The following is a 27,608-nucleotide window of genomic DNA, read 5'->3' as shown; positions in this document are numbered from 1 at the left end:
GGGTAAATGCTCGCTGGACGCCGCCACGAGCTCATCTCTTGTATGGGGTCGCAGGTTCAGTTAGCCGCAGGTAATTATACAGGAGAATGGGTCTCATGGAGCTATGGGTGCTACCAGCCGCCGACCCAGCTAGTTTAACTACTTACCAGTCCACATACTATGTATAGCTCTTCATGTATCCGTACAGTGGAGGCTAGTCCCCATGTCGCTTGGCAGGGACCGCCGGCATGGACAGCCGGCAGGGGAGGGGCCCCATGAGGCAGGGGGTCCAGCATCACCACACTTCACACGCTAAAACAGCTTCGCGCGACATAAGGCGCGCGGCGGGCCTTTAGCAATCCGATTTAGCAGAGGACATCGCCGTCAGATTCCATCATCATCATCATCATCATCATCATCATCATCATCATCATCATCATCATCATCATCATCATCATCATCATCATCATCATCATCATCAGCAGCAGCAGCAGCAGCAGACACGCACAGGAGCAAAGCGGACTATTCTGTCGTTATTACCTCCGTATCCACTCCTACCTCAACTACGGTGTCTGTTAGAAAGCTCGTTTAGACTGGGCTCCCCCTATCCGCTCGAGGGCCAGCTCTCCCTTCCGGGGCCTTATTTCCCCAGCTGTGCTTCTCTGTTAGCCGAAAGGTATATTGTGGTCTGATCCTGTGATTGAGGTTATCTCGATTGTATCTGACATATCTAAGCAGGGCCGCTGAGTCGGTAGGCTCCTCGCCATCGCCGACTTCGAACGCGGCAGCTCAACCGCCGAGACCGTCTGGCCTGGACCATCTCTTATGTGCGCATTGCCCCGTCGCTAAGGAGAAGCGAGGGTCGGGTGTAGGGAGACCGGGCTGGGCATCCGCGGTTTGCTGGATGGGAATCAGCCTACTGCCCAGACCGACACACAGGTCACGTTCACCCACTGCTACCTCACCTTAAAGATAGATAACCCGCTACCAATGTTCGACGTCAACCGCGGGACCGCCGGCATGCTAACACACGGCCGTATTGATCCCGGATCTCGGGAGCAGAACGAACGCGAGTCACTGGAGCAGGAACGGAACACTTGGTTCGCCACCTTGGACAGCAACAGGCTGCAGTTCAAGGAGGCAAGAGAACGTATTAGGGCCGCCTGCGATCGCGCGCAGCAGAGCGTTCGAATCGACCTGGCAAACCAGGCCCAATTCATCAGCCGTCAGGTGTTGCCCTCAGATGTCGTCGAACTATTATGCCGTTATCAACGCGAGATCTGGCAGGGACGCCTCGAACAGATCCAACAGGATCGCGACCGGTCATTAGAAGCTGTCGATTGCCAGGAGAGGGAGGTGTTCTTACACCATCACCGCCGGTTCCCGTTATCAAGCAAGATCATGCCGATAGTGGGCTTTGGGTCGGGCGAAGGCACGCCGGAACGCGAAACATCCGTCCAAGCAACAGGTCGGGCGAGCGACCTTCAGTTGAGGGGAGGGCCTGACCATGTCGCATCTGACGATGTCGCATCTGACGATGTTGCATCCGATGATGTCGCATCCGACGATGTCATCGCGCCCAAGACACACTCGCTTCCTCCCGCGGTTAGAGGGTTGACCATCAGACCGCTGGCCGTTATATGCCCAAACCCTGCTGCGGACGGCGCTCAGCGTCCCCCGCATGGTCCGCTAGGGATATCTGCTGTCACATTGAGAGCGTCCCACGAAGGCGTATCTGGTCCCGTCGTCGTGTTGCCATCGCAGCAGGCTCAGCAGGCCTATCAGAGTCCTTACCGTGACAGACACGGTTTCGCGTGCCGAGGCCACGAGAAGGGATCAACCGGCCTTGTTGGCAGTACACCAAAAGCGCCAGAAGGGTTGGCTGGGCAGTGTGGGCGGAGTGCGACGAGGCGCAGACAGCCTTCGGCCGCGAATCTCGGGCCGAAGCGCCCGCGACTCACCACCGCTCAAAAGGCCGAGGCTCGAACGACCACTATCGACGAGGTTCGACGCCATAATGCCTCTGGGGCCAAGAGCGTAATCATAAAATTTAACGGACTCTTCTACATCATCAGGTACGTTCCCTACGAGCCGGCGGCTGATATGGCGGAACCAGGTCTGACGGGAATATTGACGCGTGATAGGTGCGACGAACACGGCATTCGCTTCAGACAACATGTCCTAGCCGAGGCTGCAAGGCATTTACAAGGGGCGTGCCACAGATATCCCACAGTCACAAACAGGCTCATTGTCCAAATGTTAGGCGTTCGTGTCACCGACTGCACCGATGCCCTTGCGTTGATGAACAACGCCTGCGTGACAGAAGTCCCAGCCAGCGGATATAAGCCGACCAACTGGGCCAGAGGCTACGCACGTCGCCGGAAGTTTGTCCAGTACATGCCCAGAGCCATATCAGTCCCCCCCGCCCGGCGGGCCGCAGAGGAAGAGGAGTCCCCATAAGGTCGTCAACCTCTATCACCTAAGCGACGCGCCTCCAGGAGCTCATGGCATGGCCTCCAGCGGAAGCAGCCGAGCCAGCGGCTAGGTAGTATATTTATATCCGATCTGGAGCCCGCCTCACTATCTCACATGATAAGGGGGGTGGTGAGCGTCGCGGCTTGAGTCAGTTCAGGTCAACGCCCGAAGATAGATGCTATCCAGGGTAGGCCCGTATGCCTCGAAATCGCGGCTGTGAGCTCGTCCTTGACACGGACCTTCCTTGTGGAGAAAGCATCCCACAGCGTTGAAATCGCAGTCTAGACGATCGCAAAAGCTGTGTAACTTCTCGTCCCCTAGTATGTATGTCCAGCGGCCGCCACCAAACAAGGAATCACCTCCTCCGCCAAATCAACCCATAGGAGCAGACTTCTTAGATGGAACGAGGTGGTTAAAGTGCCGACGGGTACGGGTTGGTGGCTCGAAGCGTCTTTGAATCATCGACCCGCGAAATCGGGCGTTATCGATTGTAAGCGGACGCCCTTATGGCGGCAGGGCACCGTAGGTACTAAATCAGTCGGGTGCTCTCCTACCCACAACCGTGAGACGACTAGAGGCACTAACAGAGCTGTGGTTTGTAGCTCAATCAACACACACACTGTCCATAGTGCCCTAACTGATCCGCAATAGACTATCGCCGCCGCGCCGTTTCTAAAACAACTACTATGCCTTCGCTCCCCGTAGTCTCTGGCCGTACACATAGACGGCCAAGCATTCTTCTACGTTTCTGTGAATATAGACTTGCGCCTTGCGCACTGAGCTCGCTTCTATCTAACCTTGGCTTTATGTTATGTCAGTTCTGCCTTAGGCCCGGTCTGTATGATGTCTAACTGTTTTAAGGCCTATTCTGAAGAGACTATCAGGCTGCATCGGGACCGGAAGGCGCAGCTTACATACACGTCTCATGGTTCCGACATTGAGACAGAACGTAACTATAACGATCATCGCGATGAATGAAGCGATTGAAGATAGGACGAGAGTTTTACTCATGAGCCCGTTCAGGGAACCCAAGACGGAAAAAACACAGAAACAAAAAAAAGAAAAAATAGCAAAAGGGGGATACAAGAAAAGAGAGAAGAGTGGGCTGCCTAGTCGGCGTGATGAACTGATAGATTTGGGTTGGTCGTAATAGTGAGTGCTGTAAAGGGTTGTAAAGTAATTTTGGACTGGTTTCAGACTGGAAGAAGATACCCTTCAAGTAGTCTTTCGGTTAGCGCAGACTCCTGCCCAACGTGTCTACCATAGCCTAAACGATCATCGGCAGAGACCTGGTCGCTGCGGAGACCTTTTCTCGTCCTGTTCACGCCATTGCCTGTCGTCGTAGAACCACGCCCGAGCCTGCCAGCAGACTGTTAAGACTCATACGTATGTATGTATATACGTACATATCGTGCAATTAACTAGGGTATGTAGCGTAGTCTTACATATCAACCTGCATCAATTCAGCTGTACTAAACAACCCCCCTAGAGAGACCTTGTTCTTCACGCGAGGTTCCAAGAGAAGGCAAGGTCGCGTCATCCCCCCAGACCAACACTCATGCCAGATCCAGAGACAACAGTGGCAATAACTTTGGAGATGGATGTTTCCTTTTGCGGACGATACTTCTCCGCAACTGCTACGTGGCATCAGCGCGACCCACCTTGTCGCGCGACATAATAGACTCTCCAATGGCTGGATTCGACGTTTATCACTATCGTCGGAAACGCTACGGAGTAGGCGACGACGACCGGGTATTAAAGAGGATACGAAACCCTCCTGTCAAATACCGGATAACTTAGATGACCCGGACAACAACGCCGATGCGATAGCTAGAGCGCCGGACCGCAGCAGGCAGCAAGCGGATGGTTTCAACGCAGGCTCCACCGGCGAACCGATGCAGAGATCCATGAACTAGTTGTTTTCGTGTTCGTGGTCAGGGTCAGACATGCGCTTGACTAGCTTCCGAAGGCCTCTTCTATGTCGGCAGAGGGCCCGGAACCCGATATGATGTAATTTGGTGGCGATCACGCCCCCAGCAGTGATATCTACATGCCAACGGCTCCCAAAACCCAAGGCGGATCAGTACGCAAGCCCTCTGACGTGCGGACACTGTGCTAGGATGGGCCACCGCTAATCCAATCGCTCTGAGATAGTTGTGAAATATGTCTTATAGTGGATCTTGTGAGTCTACCAGTAGTAGTAACCAGGAGGTTTATCTGCCTGCCCACGAGCGGTAAGGTCAAGGCCTTTTCGGTCAACGGTGACACATCGCTGTCATTGCGGTGTAGGAACCGTTGGCGTGGAAGATAGAAAGTCAGGTAGTAACTCTCTCTGCAGGACAAGACAGATGAGGGAGTCTAGTGCCCACGGAGTAGAATGCAGAGAGGCAGAGAAAGGCAGTGCCCTCAGATATCGTAGGGGTTATAAGTAGGCTTCTGGATAGACTACTACTACTAGCAGAATCGGTATTCATGCTGATCAACCCAAGAGCGTGGATAGGCTACCTCGGGGCGTGTTCGCTATCGCTGCAAGCCACCACAAATGTATAAGAAGAGGGGGGCTCCCTCGCGTCTGCAGGACTACTAAGGAGGGTCGTACGATGCGCTCTGAACAAGACAGGCTATCTTCTCCATAACTGAGACATGTCCCTTTTAGTGCCCGCCTCTCACTCGCCAATAGAATCATGGAATCTCTCCCAAAATACTTCAACTGCTACTTTCGTCTATAAATCTCCAGTGAGGGGGAACCATTTATAGGGCCGCTAACAGGGACGTGTCTCAGGCATTAAGGATATAGGACAGACCATGGGGCTAAGACGGAGAGGAGAGCTAGTGTAGGTTAATTGGTGGGTTTTTATACAGCCCTACTAGGATTATAGAAGCTGCATCCGCCCGCTTTAGCTCGCAGCGCCAAGCTACATATCACTATATTTCCAATACACTAGCGCCGAGCGTTGTGAAGCGTAAGGGGTAATTCAGAGCAATCTTTGTTGCAAGAGCAATGACGCACAGCTAGCGCACATCTGGATCTTCTGTTGCTTATGCAGCGCGAGACGTTAAGAGAACCTTGAAAGATCCTGGATGAGATCGAAGGAATCTTTCCACGCACATATATAGATACGCGCCTAGTTAGCTGCGTCCCGACCAAGACATTCAGGACTCAGACCAGTATCTATATAGTCTCCACTATCCTTTTCACATCTTTGTGTTCTGCCCCCTGAAAGGCCTTATTATTAGTGTTGTTTCCGTGTCCATATACATCACTACCTACCTCGCAGCGTCTCAGCGTTGCTGTTGCTTATAGGGCTAGTAGCAGACCATGTCGAGGTCCTTCGTCTAGGTAAGGGTCTAGGACAAGGTCGATGCCATTGGTCTAGCCTACTACTACGAGTACAATAAATCTTCTTGAAGAACAGGAAACAGAACCGTATCCTCCCTATTTCCTGGGCATTCTTATAACCTTGCCATTGACCTTGTCGATATTCCTGGAACCTTCTAGCAAATGCGCCATTGGATTTGGTGGGTCTAATGAGTCGTGGCTGAGGGTCTTGCCGAAGGCCGAACACCGGTCCATAGACCGTGACAGTCTAAGCTTTCGTCGTTAGTTGGTGTATGGATAAAAGTTGTTTATTCGCCGTTTCAGTGCGGGCTGATATACGCCTCCAGCTTCTTCGTGTGTTTTTTTCACTCCTTTTTCTTTTTTCCAGTTTTCTTGTTCTTTTTCTTTTTCTTTTTTTCTGCCTGTCCTTTCCCCCTTCATTTTGTGGTTTTTGTTTTAATTAACAATGCCTACACAAGGCAACTAGTCCTTCGGGTTGGAGGGCCCCTTTTTCCTCAGAGAATGTAATTAGAGTCCCGTCTCCGTGTTTCCCTTTGGCGAATCATTCGGGACTGCCCAACCGTCTAGCAATAAAAGGAGAAAACGCACCGTTTCTCCCGCTTGTCCCTAGGTACACTCCGATGAAGCAGATACTCTACTCTGGCGCAAGTCCTAATTCAACCTTCCCTTTCCGGTGTGTGTAGCTGCGCTAGGACTATAGCTCCTTTCTGAGATAATCCGTATCATAGTTTACGTATGTGTCTTCTTGGAAGGGCTGCGTTGATCTCCCTGGAACCTTTATTCTTGGACGAAGCTCCATGTGCCCATTGCCCGTCGCTATCTCGTTCTTCATCGTGCGTAGGTCCCTTGTAATTAACTTTGTGATAATCTCTATGCTAGTCTTCCTGTCCTGCGTTTCCGCATTTCTTCCACGTATTATATACAATCCCGATAGCCATATATAAGGACCTTGTTTCTGCTGCGCTACCGACAGGACTAGCTGCTTGCCGTCCTCTTCGCCTGTCATGGCTTGCTCACTGGCCGCGCCAGCATCTTTGGTGAGGCGGTCACTTGCCTACACACTATTCGCAGCAGTCTCCATTCTGCGACCCATTGCGTGGTTGTCGATTTCCTGGTAGCCAGCTCCGATACAGCCGCATGCTTTGCTGCCTTTAGGTCTGTTTTAATCCCCACACCATCATCTAGCTCACAGAAAGAGGGGGTAGGTATTCCTGCGCCGCTTGCTCATTTTCCTCGTATTATCTGATACTCCGTTATCTGAATCAATGTGTGTTACAGTCTCGGTCTGCCTATATAAACCAGACCAGCTATCGCACTTTTTCAACAGGTTTAGTATATGCCTAACCCTGTCTCACAGCGGACTACCGGTTCAGGCTAAGAGCCGGAAAATATTCTAACCTATACACCACCACGACTGATGCCATGACCTCTATGTCCACACGGCTCGCTTCCTCGTATCGTCTACAGGCGGTAGTACACTGAGCCCATTACAGCCTCCTCTAGTCTAACATCATACTTGGTCGATAGGTCCATCCGTACGGGACTGCTAGTGTGGCCGAGTAGGTGGTTGTCTAGCTCGGGTCGGCCGGGATGGCTGCCCCACTCTAGTTGGCCTGCTGCCTTGGGCAGGGCGCGGACGGGTAGCGGGGATTATGCTGATCTGCTTCTTCGTGAATGTGGGGAATGGCCTCGGAAGGCCCAAGTTAGCATTTCTCGCCGGCTTCCGCGCCACGGTAATGCCTTCGTTCGCCATGAACTGCTTGCATCCCCAAGTGAGCAGACCCTTATCATTGACAGATTCACCACCACCGCAGGCATTTTGTGCTATGTCACAATCTCATCAGCACCATATCGACTGCACTGCCCACCACAGAATGTGAGACGGGTGTAATACTCACGTCCTAGGGAGCCACTTATGCCTGCTTTTCCAAAGGCCACAATGCGCGTGGCTGGGGGCCGTCTCCGCGCCTCCTGCGACACCTCATCATCCAAGTTATACTGGAACGGCGTGTTAGTAATAGTAAGCATCTAGCGGCAGACCCACCATTCGACATGGTGTGGCTAACCTGCAGTAGGATGGACTTACCTGGTGAACTGTGAAGACTTCCGCACAGCTCGCTCGGGTCTGGTGCTCCTTATTGACGGGGCCTTTCTTAGAAGCTTGTAGCTGTGCCTGGCATCGCTCAAGAGCAAGTCGGACCTCCGGTTTGGAACGCGAATCGGCGAACTTGTTATACACAAACCAGCCACCCTTTAAGCTCGAGGACAGGTAGACGTCGTTCCCGAGAGCCATAGCTGCCATCATGCTCGGCTGAAGTTTCTGATCGATACCGTCGGCCCGGAACTTGGACTGCATTTGCGTGTGGGCCAGGCTGGCAAGCCCGTAGAGTTGGTCGTCCGTGAAGAGGGTGGCAGTGTCTGCTGTGAACGTGAGTTTAGACGAGTAGATAACGCGCTGGGCGTTCTCGTAGGCGCTTCTGTCGAGCTTAATGCCGAGGTCCTGGGCTAGGACGCTTGTAACTATAGTGAACAGCACAAGCAGGCCCGAGAAGCTGGCCATCCAGCTGTGGGACATGGTAGACCGCATCGAAGCTTCGATCGGGGGTGGTGGAATGGAGGAATGAGGTGGTCAGAGGGTTAGGGTTGACAGACGCCCCGGTTCCCAGTACCTATTGTGGTCAGAGGTAACCAGTTAATCTGTGTGAGGAGCAATACGCCGTGAGGCTGGTGAACGTTGACTGCAGAAGGCGCCGATGGCATGATACTTATAGCCGGACGAGGCCCCATGGGCGAGATCCTAATAATAAGATGGCCTCCTAACACATCCCCCAACAGGCGATATAACTGACAACATCCTGCCTTACCTCAATACTGAGAAGGATCCCCTGCTAGGGCTTCTCCGAGCCGTGTAAGGTGGTTTCGGGTGGTTCAGACGGATTGAAAGAGTGAAAGCCGCAACAAGCCGCAAGCCTGGTCTACGTTGCCCTGCGAGGAAATTGACATGTTCCTGCAGGCTAGGCGGAGGACTCCCAGACGGCAGCACCGAAATCTCGGGGAAGGATATCGGAGCCACAGACAATGAGTGTATAGTCAACGGTTTGCTAGACCCTGCGTGTCGGGAACCCCGAAGTCAGGGCGCAAGGGAGTACTTATATCCGATTAGGCCAAAGGTAAGCTAATTACGAGGTGACGAGCTTGGACGTCAACTAGCACCAGCATCGCAACGTTCTACCTTCGTTGAAGCCGGAGACCTGGTATGCGCTAAATATAGTGTCGCAGAATCTAAAGGGTCCCACTCAGCAGAGGCAACAGATGGAAGGAACAAAAATCTAATTAATGCGGAGGTGGGTTGTTAGGGGGGCGGGTGCGGAGGGTCGGTAAGTCGGGCGGGCCTAGTGCAATCCAATCTCATCCGTTGCCCTCGGGAACCCCGTGGCTGGAGCCTCGATCGGAGACTTGACACCGCCGTTACCCCAGCAGTCGTCTCCGCGCCGGCCGGAAGGGGCTCGATTCCAGCTTTTTCACAGACACCGAAGTTGAGCCACAATAACCAACCCCACATATCACGATCTCTTTTCCCCAACCAACGCATATCGTGAAACCCAACGCGCCTATATGATGAGTGACGCAAAACGTGTGATTCATGCATTTGGCTAGGAGATATTAGTCGGCTTCACAGCATACCTCAGGCTTTATATTAACACCTTTCAGAGGTCGTGGATGGCTTAGGAGCCGGAACGAAATCAGGAGACAAGAGAGACAGAGGACGGGTAAAAGACGAGAGATGAGAGACAGAGACGAAGGGAGGGTAATCAAAGCTATCACTACGCTGGTCATACTGACCAATAGCCGCTTGTTTTGCTCCTGGTGATCCTTGTTGTTATCCAATAATATATTGCCTTATCCAATTCCTTCCCAAATACCATAAGCAATTGCGAGCTATACAAATGGCGTACAAAAGAAAACAATGCTCTACGTCGGGTTCTATTCCACCATGACCAGCCACATTTTCTCGCGCCACAAGGAAACACATATCTGACTTTCAAACTGAGGCGGCGCACTAGATTCCTCAAGAGTCGGTTCGACAATTCTAACAATGCTTTTAGACGCCCCTTTATGATCACTACCTTTTATGGAGCGAGCGCCCTTTGATTGATTCGCTCTGGGTTTCACCGGGTAGGCTTCGTTTGGCGGCTGCCTTGGCCACCAGCCGGTCTGCTCGGGCCAGCCGGTATGCTCGGGCCACCTCGCTCCAGTGGCTTGAATGTCGATCGATAATTCTTGGAGTCGTCCGCAGAGACGGAGGTATGGAGAGCCATCCGCATGTCCGCCTTCTTCTTCGGGTTGCCGGCCGGCTTCTGCATCTCCTTGCGCGCGTCGTTGAGCTTGAACGCTTTCGGGGGCTGGGGCCGAGGCTCCGTCGGCTTAACATGCTTCGTCACGCTGCCTTTGTACCAGTACACCGACCCATGATTGCTGCGCCCAAGAGGGACTAGAGACTTGACGTTAATAACGAGGCCGCCCTCCTCCTTCGCCTCTCGCACCACACAATCAGCCAGCGTGGTGTCGTGGCGTGAGTCGTAGCCTCCCCGTGGCAGGATGTAGCCGACCTGGTCGAAGTTGCTATTCGCCGGGATCATCCACACGTTGCCGTCCTTGTCATAAGGGACGACGCCGCATCGGACGCGATCTTTGGAGCCCTTGAGGGTCACTGGAGCATTGGTTAATTCATAAACTGCTAGCTCTGATCTGGCGATTGAGGTGTGCGGTTATTACTCACCTGAACCGTCTTTGCCTCCGCTCTTGACCGTATCGGAGGGGAGGCGCTAAGTATCGACGCCCCTCATACCCTGCCACACGTCCTTGTCTCCCGGCAAGAGGTCTTTCCCATTCTGTGCCGTGACGGCGTGGATGGCAAACGCACCCCAAAGTGCAACAGACCATACGTTAGAAACGGAATACTGCATCTTTTCTATTGGCCGGATAGCTGTCTAGGTTTGTTTTTCTTTTTTTCTTTTTTTCCCTGGTTCGTCTCTCTGTGTGTGGGAGAGAAAGAAAGAGAGAAAGAAAACGAGAAGAGGGAGAAGGGGGGGGGGGGTTGGAGTAGAGGGAGTTGAGTTCTACCTGTGTGGATCGGCTTGCTCAAGTCGAAATATTACAACAGGTAACCTCAGAGCAAATAGAGTAGTAACGAGAAAACCGTCCGAGAAAGCTATTATCAGTGCTAGAGCTGGCACCTTATATACTAAAGCCCGTCGCGGCCAACCCCCTCCCGTTCCCGGCTAAGCCTTTTTCGGGGTGCCCGTCTGCGCTCATGAACCCTTAATCATTCGGTATTGCCGTCAACTGTTAATAACACTGCTAGCTATTATGTCTATTACGGAATCACAGTACAAGTGTAAGGATCAGGTGGGAACCTTAGCCATCAGTTCCTGCGTTCTATCCCCTTTCTAAAGTAAACCTGCACTAGGTGTAACATGAACGGTCACCCAGAGTTCTGATCACTCTGACCGGACGGGTGGAACGGCCTTGGTCGAAGGCCAGAACCGGAAGATGGAACTTTGGTAGTCTGGCAAGAAACCGGGCGAGGACTCTCCTGATGAGGAGTCAGGCAAAGATTCTGATAAGATCCAGACGGCGGGGAATGGACACTAGAGGCCCCTCACGTTACATTCAAGGTTGAGAGGTATTTTACTGAGGTCTAATAGTCTGCGGAACAATTAGTGTTAGTGACAGCTTTTATAAGTCAGTTCCCACCCGAATAGTGCGAGAGTGCATGACCAATAGACAGAGACGCCCTGCGGTGTTGTTTTTTGTGTCTGCAAACTTGTTCTTCCATTTTGACCGAAGAGTCAGCGTGAGTATATATTGGTCCTAGGACCCCGAAAATTGGCGGTGCACATAGAAACCACATCTTCGTCGTCAATTACGTGTTCCTATTCTCGCAAATAGTATAAAGACAGGACAGTAACCCGTACTCTCCCGTCACCTGCTGGATAACGCCAGTACATGAGGATGCGGAGTAGTAGCAAACTGGTTGTGATCGACAGTCCCCTTTAAGCGAGTCACGTAAGTCGATCGCCGTATGTTTGGAATAGTTCAATGGGTTAGCATCCTTCAGCAGTTATATAGTACAACTACAAGCTCCCGTGTCAAGTAGACCCTAAAACGCTAAGAGGAGAGAGGGAAAAGGAAAATAAAAAGAAAGTGCTATTAGTCTGATAGATGCCGTCGCCTGCCCCCCCCCCCCCCCCCCCCCCCCGAGTAGTCGCTCAGCAACGCCCACGAACTTCATTAGGGGGCGCTTTGCAATACAGCCCTTTCCCGTCGGCGCACTTGAAGCCGGTATCAGCAGCCTCACGGCAGGCAGCCTCCCACTCTTTCCCTGCGATCTGGTCGCTGTCGGTAGACTTCACGCACTGTTTGAGTCGTTAGGGCTGTCATCCGATCAGGTCGCCAGAGATAATCATACCTGTCCAGAGGAGGCGTCGAAGTCGCCCTTTCCCCACCGGTGCTGCTTTGAGGCGTACAGCTCGCATGCCTTCGCGGTGATACGCAGGTTGGGATCGCCGCTGTTGTGACACGCGCAGCTATCGTGAAGGTTGGCAGAACTTTGGGGACGTTAGGCGAGACAGCCCGGGTGCAATAGCTAGAGATGCCTGGGACTTACGCGACAGAAAGGAGGGCTAGGCCGGCGGCGGCCTGCAAGAAACACAGCTGCATCGTCACACAGAAAATTTCGATGCTCCGCTACTACCGTTGCACCGTGGGAAACAACAAGTGGAACCTGGGCGCTTGTGTAGGACGATAAAAACGCTATGCCCGGCTGATAGGCTACATAAAGCAGCAGTGAAGAAGTGGAGAGGCACCTTAATAATAAGTTTGAGTAGAATTAGGGCAAGCGGAAGCCTCGATCATGATGGTATGAGGCGGCCCGTCTGGTTTTATATTCACAGCCCGGTGGTAGGGGATAGCCCTCCTGGTAGCTAGCACAGCGGCGTGTTAAATCACCAAGCGACATGCATCCAGCTCCATGTGGCTCATGGTGCTTGCCCACCGCGCCCACTAGACGTACCAGTTATGGGCTGCTAGGAGCACGTTCGCTTCTTTACCTGGTAGCTGGAGTTGCCGCCGGACAGAGCGAAGCTCATTTCCGTCTTCTCGTGTCCGTCTTCCGTCTCGCAGACTCCGCCTTCCCAGCCGTCATTAGATGCAGATGGCTGTTGCGGAGCCACGTGGAACGATAGACAGCCCTCTTTTTTTTTTTTTTTTTTTTTTTCTTTTTCTCTTTCTTTCTTCACATGCGAAGCGCATATACCCATCTGATTGCAAGCCTATCTATTATCGTCTTACCCATCGTCTAGGTGAAAGATACGACGACGAGAGGCTATAGCGTCAAAGGTCATAGGCAGCGTGGCCCCGAGGCCCACAGCTGGTGAACAGCATTCGTTAGGACAGGGTGTTTTACAATAGTGTTCGGATGGAATGCCCCTGTCACCGAGCAGAACTTCTGCATATTCCTTTGCAGAAACCCCGGCCCATTTTACTACACTAAGTAGAATCTCAATTAGGATTCTTGCAGCCACTGGGCATGTCCTTCGCAACGACTCGGCAGCCCCGAAAGCAATCCAGATTACGTCCAGCAGCCCGCGATGGCAGTCATGCGCGTTATGCCTGTCGTTTCCCACTGTCCGCGCGTCAGGCTTCGTCTATCCGAAGAAAAGGGAAAGCAAGATCATCTTGAAACTTCCCTGTCGAAAGGCTCCCTTTGCTGGAAAGTGGTTGTTCGCCGGGAACAAGGATACTCGTCGTCGCCGGGCCGTACGAATCCTAGCGAGGGCCCTGTCTGGCTCGCAAGCTTCGTTATGTCGCCCCGCCGCTGCTGCTAGTCTGGACCTGGGTGCCGTATATGCCTCAGCATGAGATCGTCTACGCAGTACCTTACTGCAGCAGACAGTCGATACTATTGCTAAACAGGTTTTATCACACTAGACGTCAATGGATTAAGCAATACCAGAAGCACAACGTCTAAAAGTATATGAATAGCCGCAGTCGTCCAGTCCTTCTCCGGGAACACCTCGCCTCCTCACTACTCTACGCCCTACGCTGTACGCTCGTTTCTCTTACCCAGCCCGCGACCAGCTGACATCTTCTCGCCCCCATCACTCCCAATCGTCCGTCCACCTATTAACAGACTGGTCGTTTATTATCCACATATCATCCAAGATGAGACGGTCGTTCCTCATCACTACATTCAACCTACTTAATGCTGCTGTAGCTATTGATGTCTCCCAGTCAGCCCCTTACCCTCTGAGTTTCGACGACGTCGTCGCCGTGAATGAGGATGGTTCCCACAGAATTCTCAAGACAGCAGAGTACGACGCTCTACTAGCGCGTGCTGCGCCCGAAACCGTCCAGGTGAACGTGCGGTCTACTGACGGGGGCGGCCTCACCCGTCGTGACTGTAGAGGGAGCACGGAGGTCCAGGTCGAGTCTGACGAGGAGTTCCTTAACTGGGATGTCGCCATCTCGCCCATATTGAGTTCCCATGGAGGCACTGCTACCGTCTCCGTGGCTAAAGGCTACTCCGTCGGGAATTCAGTCATTGTTGGCCCAACCGCTAACGTTGCCTTCGCAAAAGTGGCCCTAAGCATGTCTCTATCGGTTAATTACGCCCAGCGGTGGACGACTTCCGATAGCCAGACTCTTAGCTTCACCGTCCCGGAAGGCCAGCATGGCCTCGTCGTGTCACAGCCGCTCGTCCGCCGTGTCACCGGGCGTCTGCTCACCGGCTGCAGCCATCGCCCAACCAGTACGCCGTTCACTTCCGACACCTATACTGACCAAAGCTTTGGCAATCTCGATTTCGTCAAAGGCGTCATACGACTTTGCAACAGCACCGTTTACCCTGTCCCTTACTGTAACGGTCAGGGCTTCCACTACTAGGACAGCGGGGACAGAGTGGGCCTGCAGTTGACTTACGGGAGATCTCGGCGGCATCGTGGATGGGAGAGGAGCACACAGTTGACTGGGCATGCTTAGGTGGGCGGAACGGCTGTTGCCCAGACGGTCTCATCTAAGCGCAAGGTGGTTTGAAGACCCTATTGCTACCGGCTTCCGAAAATGGTCTTTAGTGTGGTAAGGGCAATGTATATGCCTTGACGCATGGATTGGGGCAGTGGTCCGGTGGTTAGCAGGCGTGGATGGTGAGCGCAGGCGTGCTATAATCGAGTATTTCAGCCGGCAGAAGAGGGATGTCCAACAATACCTCGATCATTCGAAGGGTTTCAGAGGCTAATGACGTAAATATAATCTTCAGGAGGTTAGAATTCGCAGGGGGGTGTGATCAAAGACCGGGATTGATAACAAAGAGGAGTGGGAGGGGGGGGGGGGGGGGGGGGGGGAGAAATAGAAGAAGTGGAAAAAGAAGTAGAAAAGGAGTTAGAGAAAGGAAAAGAATAAGAGTAATGAGAAAGCTGGATGATTCTTGTCACGGGCACCATGCTGCTGTAGGTTGACGTTGGCCTGTGACCGATGCTTCAGCCCTAGAGAGGGTGTGTATCGATGTCGTGGACGGAAAGGAAAGAGCGTGGAGTGTCCATGGCGCATCACGGAGCTGGAGCGTGAGGGGCAAAGCCACGAAAGATGGGGTCGGCGCAGAAGGGGCTGAAAATGCCGGCGTCGCCGCTGTAATGCGAGATAGGTAACACCTACTACTAACGAAGTTGTACCATACCCGTTATAACGCGTCCGCTGGTTTACAGGCCCCATCATCATCAGCATAAGAGTCAATCTTCAATTACATAGGCTAACTAATAACCTTCCGCGCGGTTTATCTTATTAATCGACCAATCACCTCTCCGTATCACCAAGTAGTTTAGACACTATCTATTCCGTAGGTCTAATACCGTAGATAACACGAGCTGGATAGTCGTCATACGTGACGAGGCGCGTTTGCGAAAGCGTCCAGGATCTGGGTCATCCAGCTATATGAATGCATGAACCCCAACTGCAGGCTCACGATGTTCTGAGTGACTAGCGAACAGTATTCTCCTTTGATCTATGCTCCAGGCCTTCATGGAGGCAGTATGTGACCGCGTTAGCGAAGCCGATGAACTGGCTCGAGCTCTGCAGAGCCGCTAGTAGCAAACCATGCGATTCGACCCCAGACGCTTCCATCACTCTGTTCACAAGGGCGGGGATCCAGAGCAGGATGTACAAGATGGGGTACGAGTTGAGAAGCATCATGCGCTTGATGCGCCGCTCCAATCTCCGGGTCTGCTCGTCGATCGAATGATGAGCTGTCGCCGCAGCGGTGAGATTCGGCAGCATTACTTTATCACTCGCGCCGACGTCTCGGCTAGAGCTCGGTCGGGAGTCCGCCAGGTAATCATCTCCCCATGGTTGAGGATGACACCGCGATAGCATGCTTCTGGTACTGCTGTCTGATGTCAAACACCTCGTAACAGGAAACGCTGTGGCGTCCGTCGCTAGTGGGGGAAGGTCGTATCCCAGCGGCTGTGCCGTCCGTGGAGGGTGTCGTCCACCCATAGACGCGACTTGCGGCCGTGGCCAATCCACGTCCAATCGACTCACCGTCGTGTGGCGTGCTGTCAACGGAGCAGCAGTGCTCGTCGAGCTTCCGGTCCAGCCCAAGGAAGCCGGCGCCGTTGCAGCGGGGCGAAGGCGCTGGCCCAGGTACCACCAGACGTAAGCGTAGATGGAAACGGTGGCGAACATGATCCACAGACGCCAAACGTAGGTGAGGGCAAATCGAAGATCGGGTCTGTCCCACGTTATCCAGCACCAGTTCCCGCTGACGGGCCCCACGACGCCGATGCCAGCCGCCGCGACGCTGGTAGCAATAGGGACGATCCACACGCAGAAGCAGATGGAGACCCTCTCGAGGAACGTCCCCTCCGCCATGGACGTTTTTTGTTTTACTACCAGAAGTGTGGCAATGGCGATGGCGAGGATGGAAAAATCGGACGCTTGCACTGACAGTTGACCAATCACGCTGTTCAGGACACAGGCTGTTCCACGTTGTAACCCTTTGTCCCTGATGTATATAATCCCCGAGACGGTGTTGTTGGCTGAGTTAATGAATTCTTTTTTCATTCGGAAGCCGTTAGCCCTCTCGTCCTCTCGGAACAATCTTGACGGGAACCACTTTACCAGCCACCATGAGGTTGAGAATGAGGATGTGGCGGAAAGACCGGCGCCGGGTGCGGTGGAGACCGATGGAGATCAATGCGCCAAACGTCGTTAGGAACGAAAGACTACTCCCCATCAACGTCAAAGACGCAACTAGTACGTTGAAAGCCATTGTCGACGTATGGCGCCACGATGCTGTAGCTCTTTCCTACACAGCTACCTCACGCAGAAGACTTCACTTTGCTCTGTGTAAGGTCGAATATATGACCAGCGAGAGACCATCTCTGCCGTACTGGCCCAGTTACACGATGACCGGGAACCGTCGCGGATTGGGTTCCATCTAACATTCAATTGCGGGGCTATAACTAACCGGTAGTGCCATTCGAACCTTAGCAAGGGCACGTATCCACTACGCAGTAAACCCGGTAAATGAAGATAATTGAGGAAAAAAAAAAAAAAAAAACAAAAAAAAAAAAAAAAAAAAAAGGGAAGAGAGAGGGAAACCAGAGGGGAAGAAAGAGAGAAACAGAGCAAAAGGAAAAGGGAAAGGTTGGGGGCCTTCACAGCGCGGCGCGATCGAAGTTCGGGTGAATTCAACGCCAGTTGGGCGATGGGATGGCATTATCTGGGCACTTAAATTTACATTATAACCCTAGTCGTGATCTGAACCAAGTGGGGCCGAGGTAGCCGCAGATGAGGCAATCAGCCCTCGGGAAGAGACACTAGAAAGACAAGGGGTCAGGGTTGGGTTGGGTCGGGGTTGTTAGTATTATTGTTGAAGTCTACTTTGCCGGCCAAGCTATGCTTTGTTCCCTGTCTCCTTCGGTTCTGGCCCCCGCGGCGGGAGGTTGTTCGTTAGAAGTCTTCTGTCCGCAAACAGCCGGCTTCGGACAGCCCGTAGGCAAGCTGGATAACTGCGCATTTTAGCTACCGGGTCAGCAGCTACTGATTAGGGACTCGCGATTATCTGTACACTGTCGCCTGCCATAAGAAAGTTATTACGTCTCCTGTCCTTGGTTGATCTGTAGCATAGTTACTCGGTACCAGCCGGATCGATGGCCAGTTACCGCATCTATTATCCATCGTCTGACGACAATAGACACCACCCAACGGCTGGGAGGCTGAGGTTAGCGTATATATAAATATGCTCGGCGATTCACTAGGATCCGACCTGCCCGTCGTCGCCCTCGGTCGACCCGGTCGGCCGTCATTTGTCAACTAAGACCGTGTTCTTGGCGCAAGCCTAGCCGTGCTGCGTCGTCTTGGTTTCGGATGCCTCACCCGGATACCTATTGATACGTACCCTATCATAGTAAACAGATTCCTTCCACACGTCCCGCAACCGATCCCAAGATGCACATGCTCAGACGCGTACGGGCCAACGCTGGGGGATTTTCTGCTTGTCCAATCTTCAAACAAAACCCCCCACTCGTACCTCAAGCTCGCAGAGAGCTGATATTAGGTTAATATGACACTGATATTGGCATTATCCGCGCCTTGCCGCGGTCGCGTCGCCGATTCCGTGAGCCATTGGGGCGACGGCTTCGAGAAGAAAACCGAGCAAGCTCGACATCTGGGCAGAAATGTAGCGCGACCAACGATTTAGTAGGAATGTATGGAGCAGGCTTGGAGACGTATGTCAGTGGAGAGATATCGTCTCCACTAATGGACACCGTTTCCCATTCGCGACTTATCCCCTTCCTCCACTCTGCTGCCAATTAGTAACTTCCCTGGATTGCAGCAATGTTCGTTTGTTATCCTTCGTCATCGTGGTTCACAAGCTCTTCGCCTTCTTCCGGGTCGTGTCGCTTGCGAGCCAGCTACGCGTCTGCTGTGCCTCTAGGCCCTCGTTAACTGTCCCCGCGAGCGAACCACCTCCACCCCAAAGAGGTAGAGGGCCCGTTCTAGTGGAAGGGGAGCTGGGGTCGGGAGACTAATAGTGCAGTCAACCTGCCTCAACTATACTGTTTCTACTTGACATATCCCCGAACGCCAACCATCCTAGTTGGGAATAGCATTAGCCGCTGTTTAGAGGGCAACGAGATCTATGAAGGAACGCCATCATTGTCTACTGTACTTCATTGACTACCTAGTAAATTGCTACTAAACAGAGCATGAGGTCCATCCATCCCATGGCCGTCCACCACACACCACACTTATTACGGCGTGCCGAATCTTGCTCAGACTGTCTTGATACTAACGGGTTTCAGCCTTGGGGCGCTAGGTCCGGGCAATCAAACCCGCGCACATCCTCTCGACGAGCTCGAAGGTGTTGTCGAGGGCATTCGTATCGGCCAGGTTCTTCCGGAACGGCCTGATGCCGTCCGTGTAGTGCTTCCTGTTGGTCCTGATCTTGGAGAAGGCGTCCCGGATCTCCTTGACGGACACGTAGTCCGTCTTGGAGAGCGCGGCGTAGGGGATCTGCGGCAGGCCGATGCCGACGCCCATCCTCTCGAGCCGACGTGCGAAGTACGTCTGGTCGGCGGCGTAGTCCGTCGGCAGGATGATTTGGGGGACGCCCGCGGCGATGGCGTCCGTCATGGAGCCGACGCCGCCGTGGGTCAGTACCAGGGACATCTCCGGGAACAGCGTGGCCCACGACGTCTCGCCCACGAAGAGATGGAAGACGCGTCCGTTGTGGGTGACGCGCCGGAAGCTGGACTCGGACCGTTTGACGTTGTGCAGGATGATGAAGCTCCAGTCGGTGAGGGCGGCCAGCTCCTGCTTGGCGACCTCGAAGAATGCCGGGAAGGCGTGATCCTTGTCGAAGGGGCGTTCCTTCATACCCATGCCCATGTAGAAGATGGGCCGCTTTCCCTGCTTGTCGATCCACGAGTACACCTCTCCCTGGCGGCCCGGTCTGGCCGTGCTGGAGCGAGCCGACAGCCGGGGTAGCTTGCCGACCATGGCCGCCCCGACGGCGTTGGGGGACGAGCTGTCCCAGATCTCGGGCTGCTGTGCGTAGATCCGGATATGGTTGGGCTTGATGTCCTTCTTTGTGAGGGCGGTGGAGCGGATGCCGGGAAGGTAAAAGACCTGGAGCTCGACGAGGATCCGGTCCCGGGCGGGCGCCGTCAGCTGCTGGATCTGGCGGCGCTGGTCCGGCGTTGTAGCAGAGGGGGGGATGAAGTGGCTCGCGACGATGAGGTCGGGCGACCAACCGTGGAGGATGGACGCCATTTTCTGCATAAACATGGCGACCGCCTGGTCGCGCCGGGGCGGGTTCGTCTTCGAGGCCCACTCGCGGTTGTCGTTGGCGAACTTGGCCTTGAGACCTTCGGGGAAGAAGTCCCGGTAGCTGTCGCCGAGGACAATAGCGTGCTTGACGTCGAAGATGGCCGGTCTATCGAGCATGCCCTGGAGCACCGACGAGAGCAGGGGGACGTCGCCGTTGCTCCCGCCATAGATGATGAAGAAGACCTCGATCTTCCCCTTGTTCCTGCCGCGAGCCTGGAGGCCCCTCTGCAGCTGAGTCTCAACGGCCTTCAAAGCCTGGGACGGGCCGGGGATCTTGCTGCCCGGGGCGCCGGCCAGGATCTCAATGACCTCTCTGACCTGAGAGTCCGCGGCGGTAGACGGGCGCTGGATACCCCGGGGGACCAACGCCTCAGCCGCGACACTGCTGTTCCAAGCATCCGTTTCCAAGCCCTCTGGTTCAACAGGTGCACCTCTTGGGACGGGACTGGCGGCGGCGACGGCGGCAAGAGAGCTGCCAGCGAAGAGGGCGAATATCAATAAGACACAAAGCGTGCGCAGCGGTCTGTACAGCCTCGCGGCATCCCCCTCGAGAGACATGATGTAAGGACGTAGGTGTTATCGCCTCGGTGATTGAAGACGATGGTGAGTAGAGTAAATGCGAGAGGGATAGAGAGAGAGAGAGAGAGAGACGGAGGTGAAGCTCTCACATGACGGCTGGTCACAAAGTTATCATGAAAACATGCGTCCAATCAATGACATTCCTAGATATTTCATTTCGGCGTCTCCTTAGCTAGGAGGAGCCCAGCTGTGGAACGAGGAGGAGATACTAACGCTGGGCCAGACGGTCAACCCGCTGTCCAGAACATCTTGACACCGCAGGACTTTTCGTATGGTGCTGTATGCAGTCGAACGAACATGTGCGTCCAAGTTGGATGCTGTTGACACGGGACCCCCGCGTCTTGGCTCTCATTGGGGGGTGAGGGGGTCGTGGCCGCCTTCAGCCGAGCTGGCGGCTGGCCCGTTGCGAGGAAGAGCCCTCTTCGATTGCTTGCCGGGGCTGCGCTTGGGACGAGGAAAGCATCGCAACATGCCCATCGAACCATTCTCGTCGAAGAGAATGAGGGACACCAGCGTGTGCGGTGGCTCTCGGTCGGATATTGCCGTCCGGGCAGCCGTACGGACGAAGTGGGCTCTCAGTTTTCGGAGACGCCGCCGTCAGCCTTTTGCTGAGATCCCCGACCGGACCCAGTCTCCAGGCCTGGTTATTGCTGTTACCAAAGTGCCGGAATCGCCAGAAAACCAATTCGCTCGATAGCGGGGAAGACTAGTAAACTCCTCGTCCTCCGCGGAACACGGTGCGTCGCAAGCGTTATCCTCTCACTACTTAACCCCTCCGGTCTGCGCAACGTCCTCGATCCGACTTGAAGAGGTCCCCGACACGTTGTGCTGCAGATCCCTACATTGAAGGCGTCCCTTCCCCGCGAAATCCAGCTTCACGCTCCTTTAGTCGTTTTCAGGCTTCGCCTTCCCCATCAATCTTTTTTCTATCGTTTCCCTCGCTCGTTTCGTCATGCACTGGTCTCTTGCCACTCTAGGCTGCCTTCTGGCGGCCTCGGCCTCGGCCGTACCGCTCGCAACGCAGCATGTTCCGGGCCTCGCCGCTCCCGTCCTGCCGTCATCAGCAGGAGATCTCGGGGCCGAAGACGACGCCGGAGCGCACGTGCATCTCACCACGGCCGGCTCGCTCGTCGGCAGAGACATCAAGAAGGGCTGGTTCAGTGCCCAGGAGGCAGCGATGCTCCAGAAGGAGTCGGAATCCGACGTCAACTTCTTCCACCTCATGGACAGCCTCGACACCCTCAGCCAGCTTCTAGACCGGAACAAGATCCCCTGGGCCGTCGCCGGCGGCCTTGCCTTGAAGATCCACGGCCAGCCCAGCCGTTATACCGGCGACATCGACATCGTCGTCCAGACAACGATGTCAAAGCTCAAGACAGCGCTGAGCAAGGACAAGAAGTTCATTCTCCCCGGCCCCGGATGGCCAAGCGATTCCCACCTGCGGGTCTACCACAACCAAGGGAGCTCGTCGAAGCCGAAGTATATCGAGGTTGATATGATCATTGCAGGTTAGCTTTACCTTACTCCTTGCCTTGCCTTGCCCTACCCCCACCCGGGGGGTGGGGAGCTCGCTCGTTCGTGGAGCGATATTGACGTACATCATAGGCACGCTCACGACACCCGAAAATCTCAGAGCCAACTCAAAGGATATCCAAAAGGAGACGAGGGCCAAGAAGGCGCTTAACATCCACGTAATGAGACTTGGAAAGATCTTCAAGTCCAAGGTCTACGCTTTAGCCGCAGACCATCGCAACAAGAACGACAAGGACATGAAGGATATCAGCTGGATCATTGAAAAGACCCCTGGGGCCCTCGTTAACGTCCAGCAGGACCTGACATACGATCTGCGGCAGCTGGTGATTATGCATCTCGTCCGCCTGAGGTCGCCCCTGGTCGCTAAGGCCAGAGAGCTCCTCGGAGTCGATAACGGCGCGCGTCTCCACGCGGTGCCACCCCCGCAGATCGTCGGTGTCCCGCCGAACCAGGAGCCGGGCTTCGTCAGCTGGCTGTTTGACGGCACCCCTGGCCACACCGTGTGGGGCTAGACGTAGTAAGGTAGGGCTGACGGTCATCGGGCGGATGGCGGGCGGTTCGGATGGCGAGCGAAAGTGAGCCAATCGGGGAGTGTACCGCGGATAGCTTGTATCTGGTTTCCTGTTGTTTTAGCTGGAACTGGCGTACAAGCATGGACGAGGTCGCAGTCCACGGTTTGAATGTGCGCGGGACGGCCCGAGCGGTCTCGGTGGGGGCCGCAATGTAACGCACCTTTTGCAGTATACTAGGTACACAGCTTGCCCTGCGCCGAGAAGGCGTCAATGAATTAGTTAAATTTTTTTTTTAATTTCCTTTTTTTTTTTTTTTATTTTTTTTTTTTTTTTTTTTTTTTTTTTTTTTTTTATAATACATATATATTCAAAGGCTTCTATTACTTCTGGACTTCCGAATGGGCCACGACCGTGGGAATATACGACCCACCTTCCTTTGTTGTGTTTTCATGTTGTTTGCCCCTTGGATTCTCGTCCGACCAACGCAAGCTGCGGCTGTATTGCACTTGTTAGTCCTCCTCGCTGATCTCGAGGCTTTGTAGTACCTAGATGCGTATATCGCCCAGCAGTATGTTTACAGTCTACTAACAGACAGACTTATTACACAAAGGGGCCTGCGCAAGTCATCCCAAGGCGGAGCCTGGTGGGTCGTGACGACCTCTGTTATTTGCAGCCGCCGGCCCCCTCGGACGCGGTCGTGGAGGAGGCCGGGACAACGCGGTCAGAATCACCCGCACCCATCGGCCAAGAGACGGACAAAGCCGTCGTCGGGAGGTCCGATGCTTCATCAAAACATGCTCTAGCGTCTACTTTTAGATGTACGACCCGTCGACTACCTTGCCTAGCTATAAACTGGCGACTTTTCCGCGTATACCACAGGCTAGGCCTACGTGGACTACACGCGCCTCTACAGTGCTGGACAAAGGCCATACTGCTGTTTGAGTGAAGAGGAGGCCCTGTGGATTGGATGGACGACAGACACGCCGCACTCTCTATCACTTCTCTTGCAGCCCTCGGGTTGTCCGACGGCGAGACCAACATAGTTCCTAGCGGCCAGAGGGCCCCACTTGCGGCCCACTGGACGGGATGTCGTTAGATCTGCTAACCACTGGCCTCCCCGGCTAAATGCAGATTGGTGCTACGTATACCAGGTCTTCGTCAACAAGTCACAGCCAGGCACGCCCTGCCCTGCCCAGCCTCCGCAGACCCAGAAGACTAATTAAGCTATGGTGGAGGGCGGTAGGGATAATATACGTATCGGCAGTGACGACTACTATTTCGAGAACCTGCGAGACCGGCTAGAAGACAGTTAACCGCATCCCGCGCACGAAAGAAAGGCTCTCTAAACATATTACCGCCTGGCATTGGGGTTCTCCGTTGTCCCGTCGAGTGACTTCTTCCGGCTCGTCAGATGGGCCTGACCAAACGTCCGGTGAGGCCGTCAGTCGGTTGCTTGCTACGAGGTAGCCTTGTCGGGCGACGGCTCACGCGAAGGAGGGAAGCCCAGTCGTCATGACCCATGCGTTCGCTGATGCCGTTCTTCGTCAATTCCGATGTCACCGGGCCGGCTTGGTCGGACGGGCCAACATGCCTTTCCCCCGCCGCGGATATCCCACGAAGCAGGCTTATCAAAGGGAGAGGAGGTGGAGGTAGTCTAGGTCACTGTGGCATATTCCATGGTCCAGAGGCTGATGGGAAGCAGTATATATCTACTGTTGAAAGCCAGATCTTTTCCTGGCCAAACGGCAACCAGCTACCACAACAGCCATCTTTCTCTCTCGTCCTTCCTCTGCCTGACCTTCAACGTCTGCCACTCGCTACCCACACTCGCCCACGTTCCTTTTAGTTTTCTTTGCCAACATGGTCGGACCGCGCCCACTCCTCGTGCTTCTATCTGGCGCCTCTCTATGGGTGTTGTCCAGCCATGGGGCGCCTGCGAACGGGATGCACGTCACCCGAGGCGGGGACATGCCACCAGCGGAGGTCCAGGTTGCTGGCGGACCTCTTTCCGGGCATCACACCGCACTTGGGTCTAAGGGCCAAGACGCCAGTGTCCGATATCAGGTAGACAGTGTCTCTCCGAGCTCTGAAGCCGCGGCTGAAGACGGGCTTTGGGAAGGCGACGGACTCTCGAGGAGAGCCACGGGCAGGAAGTCCGGATCCTTCTTCAGCCGTTTCAAGGTATGTTAAACCCTACTTATGGACCGACTCCAGCTGACCGCCGCCAAGCGCCCCTTTGGTAGGCGGCCCTCCACCAGGCGGCCCTCCACCAGGCGGCCCTCTAGCGGACGGCCCTTTTCCGGACGGCCTTTTACAAGACGCCCCGCGTCATCCCAAACGGCCGCCGGGGACTCTCGTTCCGGGGGTCTTCCTGCGGAGCAGCCGATGGCTGACGAGACCGCCCTTGATGAGACCGCGGCCGACGAGACCGCCGTCGACGGGACCGCCGCCGACGGAAATGCCGCCGACGGGACTGCTGCCGACGGCTTCACGGGCGAAGAGGGTTCAGGCGTTGAGGGGTCTGCTGGTGAGACGACTGCAGACGGGTCTTCCGTAGACGAGGCCCAAGTCCAGAAGCGATCCGCCGCCAAAGGCTCTACAAAGAAGGTGTCCGCCAGCGCGACCACTGTCGATGAGACCTCTACCGGCGCGACAACTGCTGATGAGACCTCGACCGGCGCGACCACCACCGACGAGACCTCTACCGGCGCGACTACCGCTGATGAGACCTCTACCGGCGCGACCACCACCGACGAGACCTCTACCGGCGCGACAACTGCTGATGAGACCTCGACCGGCGCGACCACCACCGACGAGACCTCTACCGGCGCGACTACCGCTGATGAGACCTCTACCGGCGCGACCACCACCGACGAGACCTCTACCGGCGCGACTACCGCTGATGAGACCTCTACCGGCGCGACCACCACCGACGAGACCTCTACCGGCGCGACCACTGCTGATGAGACCTCTACCGGCGCGACCACTGCTGATGAGACCACCGCTGACGAGACCTCTACCAGTGGGGCATCTTCCAGAAAGACCTCCGCGAGCAAAACCGCTTCTAAGAAGACCACCTCAAAGAAGACTGCTGCCAAGGAGGCCGCTGCTGACGATACTGCCGCGGGGTCCGTATAGGGCCAACTTAGCAAAGCACCGAACCGGAGCGCAGCTCTCGTTACTTGAGCAGCTTGGCTCCCACATGTCGGGTCATCGCGATCGGCTTGTAGATACCGGCTGAGTAGCTTCCGCGAGGGGCCATTGTTAGACGCATTCACAAAAAGCAACGCCGTGGAACGTGCGGCATCTCGTACTTATGCTCTGTAATTGAAGATTAAGTTATAGTTCTTACTCGAAGAATAAACCAATGTTGATACATCAGATGCAGTTGTCCTGGCTATGTAAGCTTCTGCTCTCGTGATCCCTCACAATACAATTGGATAGTTTCCGAGCAAGGCAATGCCCTCCGGAATCCGGTTAACATGGCTAATTGTAGCAGCCGTGTTTGCTCCCCGCCCGGTCCCTCCTGCGCCTGGTCATTATGGTCCACTCGACAGCCAGCACCGGCTGCGCGTGCCCCATGACCCGCAGAGCAGGCAATCTTTAGACATACAGAAGCCTTGAGCTTCCCCGTCATCAGGATCAGCCGTCGATACTGTATGCTTCGTCAGGAGACCGGTAGGCGACGGGTGAGAACCTGTTGTATATGTCACGACGGGGTCATTGGTGCGAAGTCGTTCGTATACGTGCTGTTTTCAAGGAGATTCTACACCACCCAAACCGAGGTTGGTCCCATAGTAGATAGGCAACGAAGGACCTCTGCGCCCACGCTACGCTTACCTTACCTACCTTAGGAAAGTAACCCTCTTCCTTCAACTCCTTAGATGGTCTGATATCTATAGGCTCAAGCCTGTCATCGCCTACAGAGTTTGCTTAGGCGGTTTTCAAGATGATTACACTTAGTTAGTTTACAGACGACAACAGTCCATCTAGTAACCTCGCGAACCGAGCGTTAAAGGATATGTGCTCGGCTGGTTCGTCCCTCCCTCTCTCCCCCGACCACGCCAACTAGAAGGCACTCCTATCCACTCCCCAGGCCGGTAGAGCGCGCCGGCGCGATTCCGGCTCGGGGGTATAGAAAGGAGTGCCCCGTCTCTCCCTATCGATAGGCAGTCGGCGAGGAACGGTGAATCGACGTCTTTCACCTCCATATCGCTAGCTAGAGACCCGCGGGCGGATGAGACGGTCAACAGTGGACCACGCGAGTAAGTGGTCACGTGCGCGAAGTCCAGAGGCTTTGGGTCACGATTCTGCTCATACGATGGGAATAACGGATGATCCCAACGCCGCTGGTACGTTGTGAATAGGCAGGCTCAACGTAACTCTCCAAGACCCCTCAGGCTCTCACTGGTTAGTTGCATTGTGGTTGTTTGACCTTGCATCTAACAGGAGTTAGGTGGTCTTGTTAGACAAACGATGTTGATTTAATGCAATTCCACTGAGGTCCATTGATCAAAAGGTGATTGTTCTGCTTGATTGAGGGATTTCCTCCTATACCGGTCCGAGCGGGGTTCTGTCTTGTATTTACCCATCATCACCGGTTCTTGCATATTATTCAATGCATTTCTAGCATCCCTTTATCCAGACACAGTCGTCAATCCAACAGGTCTTGGTTGTGCTCAACCCCACCAGGTGCCCGTTCTTCCCGCCGGCGTCACAGCCGCGACCGATTCGCCGGCCTGACCCGGCGAAGCACACCGGACCCTGATCCGTTCGGAGATGGCCGTTGTTTCAAGGAT

General features: G+C 54.5%; 8 protein-coding genes across 8 annotated transcripts; 4 read left to right on the top strand and 4 right to left on the bottom strand.

The window, feature by feature from the left end:
• Positions 1-969: 969 nt before the first annotated feature.
• On the top strand, positions 970-2,439 carry CGCS363_v015170 (uncharacterized protein; the record flags this gene model as incomplete). The annotated part of the gene is made up of 1 exon (XM_036647019.1): positions 970-2,439. One exon carries the CDS (start codon positions 970-972, stop codon positions 2,437-2,439), a length of 1,470 nt encoding a protein of 489 aa, XP_036487769.1.
• A 4,816-nt stretch (positions 2,440-7,255) lies between these two features.
• CGCS363_v015169 (uncharacterized protein) lies at positions 7,256-8,369 on the bottom strand (the record flags this gene model as incomplete). The annotated part of the gene is made up of 4 exons (XM_036647018.1): positions 7,256-7,365; positions 7,433-7,618; positions 7,693-7,792; positions 7,881-8,369. 4 exons carry the CDS (start codon positions 8,367-8,369, stop codon positions 7,256-7,258), a joined length of 885 nt encoding a protein of 294 aa, XP_036487762.1.
• Positions 8,370-12,066: 3,697 nt separating this feature from the next.
• CGCS363_v015168 (uncharacterized protein) lies at positions 12,067-12,517 on the bottom strand (the record flags this gene model as incomplete). Its single annotated transcript, XM_036647017.1, has 3 exons — positions 12,067-12,213; positions 12,267-12,405; positions 12,465-12,517. The coding sequence occupies 3 exons, from the start codon at positions 12,515-12,517 to the stop codon at positions 12,067-12,069; spliced, it is 339 nt and encodes a 112-aa protein (XP_036487773.1).
• A 1,503-nt stretch (positions 12,518-14,020) lies between these two features.
• CGCS363_v015167 (uncharacterized protein) lies at positions 14,021-14,740 on the top strand (the record flags this gene model as incomplete). The annotated part of the gene is made up of 1 exon (XM_036647016.1): positions 14,021-14,740. One exon carries the CDS (start codon positions 14,021-14,023, stop codon positions 14,738-14,740), a length of 720 nt encoding a protein of 239 aa, XP_036487760.1.
• Positions 14,741-15,829: 1,089 nt separating this feature from the next.
• On the bottom strand, positions 15,830-17,120 carry CGCS363_v015166 (uncharacterized protein; the record flags this gene model as incomplete). The annotated part of the gene is made up of 2 exons (XM_036647015.1): positions 15,830-16,887; positions 16,970-17,120. The coding sequence occupies 2 exons, from the start codon at positions 17,118-17,120 to the stop codon at positions 15,830-15,832; spliced, it is 1,209 nt and encodes a 402-aa protein (XP_036487761.1).
• Positions 17,121-19,168: 2,048 nt separating this feature from the next.
• Positions 19,169-20,743, bottom strand: CGCS363_v015165 (Sterol 3-beta-glucosyltransferase; the record flags this gene model as incomplete). The annotated part of the gene is made up of 1 exon (XM_036647014.1): positions 19,169-20,743. One exon carries the CDS (start codon positions 20,741-20,743, stop codon positions 19,169-19,171), a length of 1,575 nt encoding a protein of 524 aa, XP_036487763.1.
• Positions 20,744-21,716: 973 nt separating this feature from the next.
• On the top strand, positions 21,717-22,809 carry CGCS363_v015164 (uncharacterized protein; the record flags this gene model as incomplete). The annotated part of the gene is made up of 2 exons (XM_036647013.1): positions 21,717-22,272; positions 22,370-22,809. 2 exons carry the CDS (start codon positions 21,717-21,719, stop codon positions 22,807-22,809), a joined length of 996 nt encoding a protein of 331 aa, XP_036487766.1.
• A 1,860-nt stretch (positions 22,810-24,669) lies between these two features.
• CGCS363_v015163 (uncharacterized protein) lies at positions 24,670-25,947 on the top strand (the record flags this gene model as incomplete). The annotated part of the gene is made up of 2 exons (XM_036647012.1): positions 24,670-24,990; positions 25,039-25,947. 2 exons carry the CDS (start codon positions 24,670-24,672, stop codon positions 25,945-25,947), a joined length of 1,230 nt encoding a protein of 409 aa, XP_036487800.1.
• Positions 25,948-27,608: the final 1,661 nt, after the last annotated feature.

This window comes from Colletotrichum siamense (genome assembly GCF_013390195.1).
Source record: "Colletotrichum siamense strain Cg363 chromosome Unknown KSG_Cg363_contig20, whole genome shotgun sequence".
Lineage (NCBI taxonomy): Eukaryota > Fungi > Ascomycota > Sordariomycetes > Glomerellales > Glomerellaceae > Colletotrichum > Colletotrichum siamense.
This window is presented reverse-complemented; position numbering and strand designations above follow the sequence as displayed.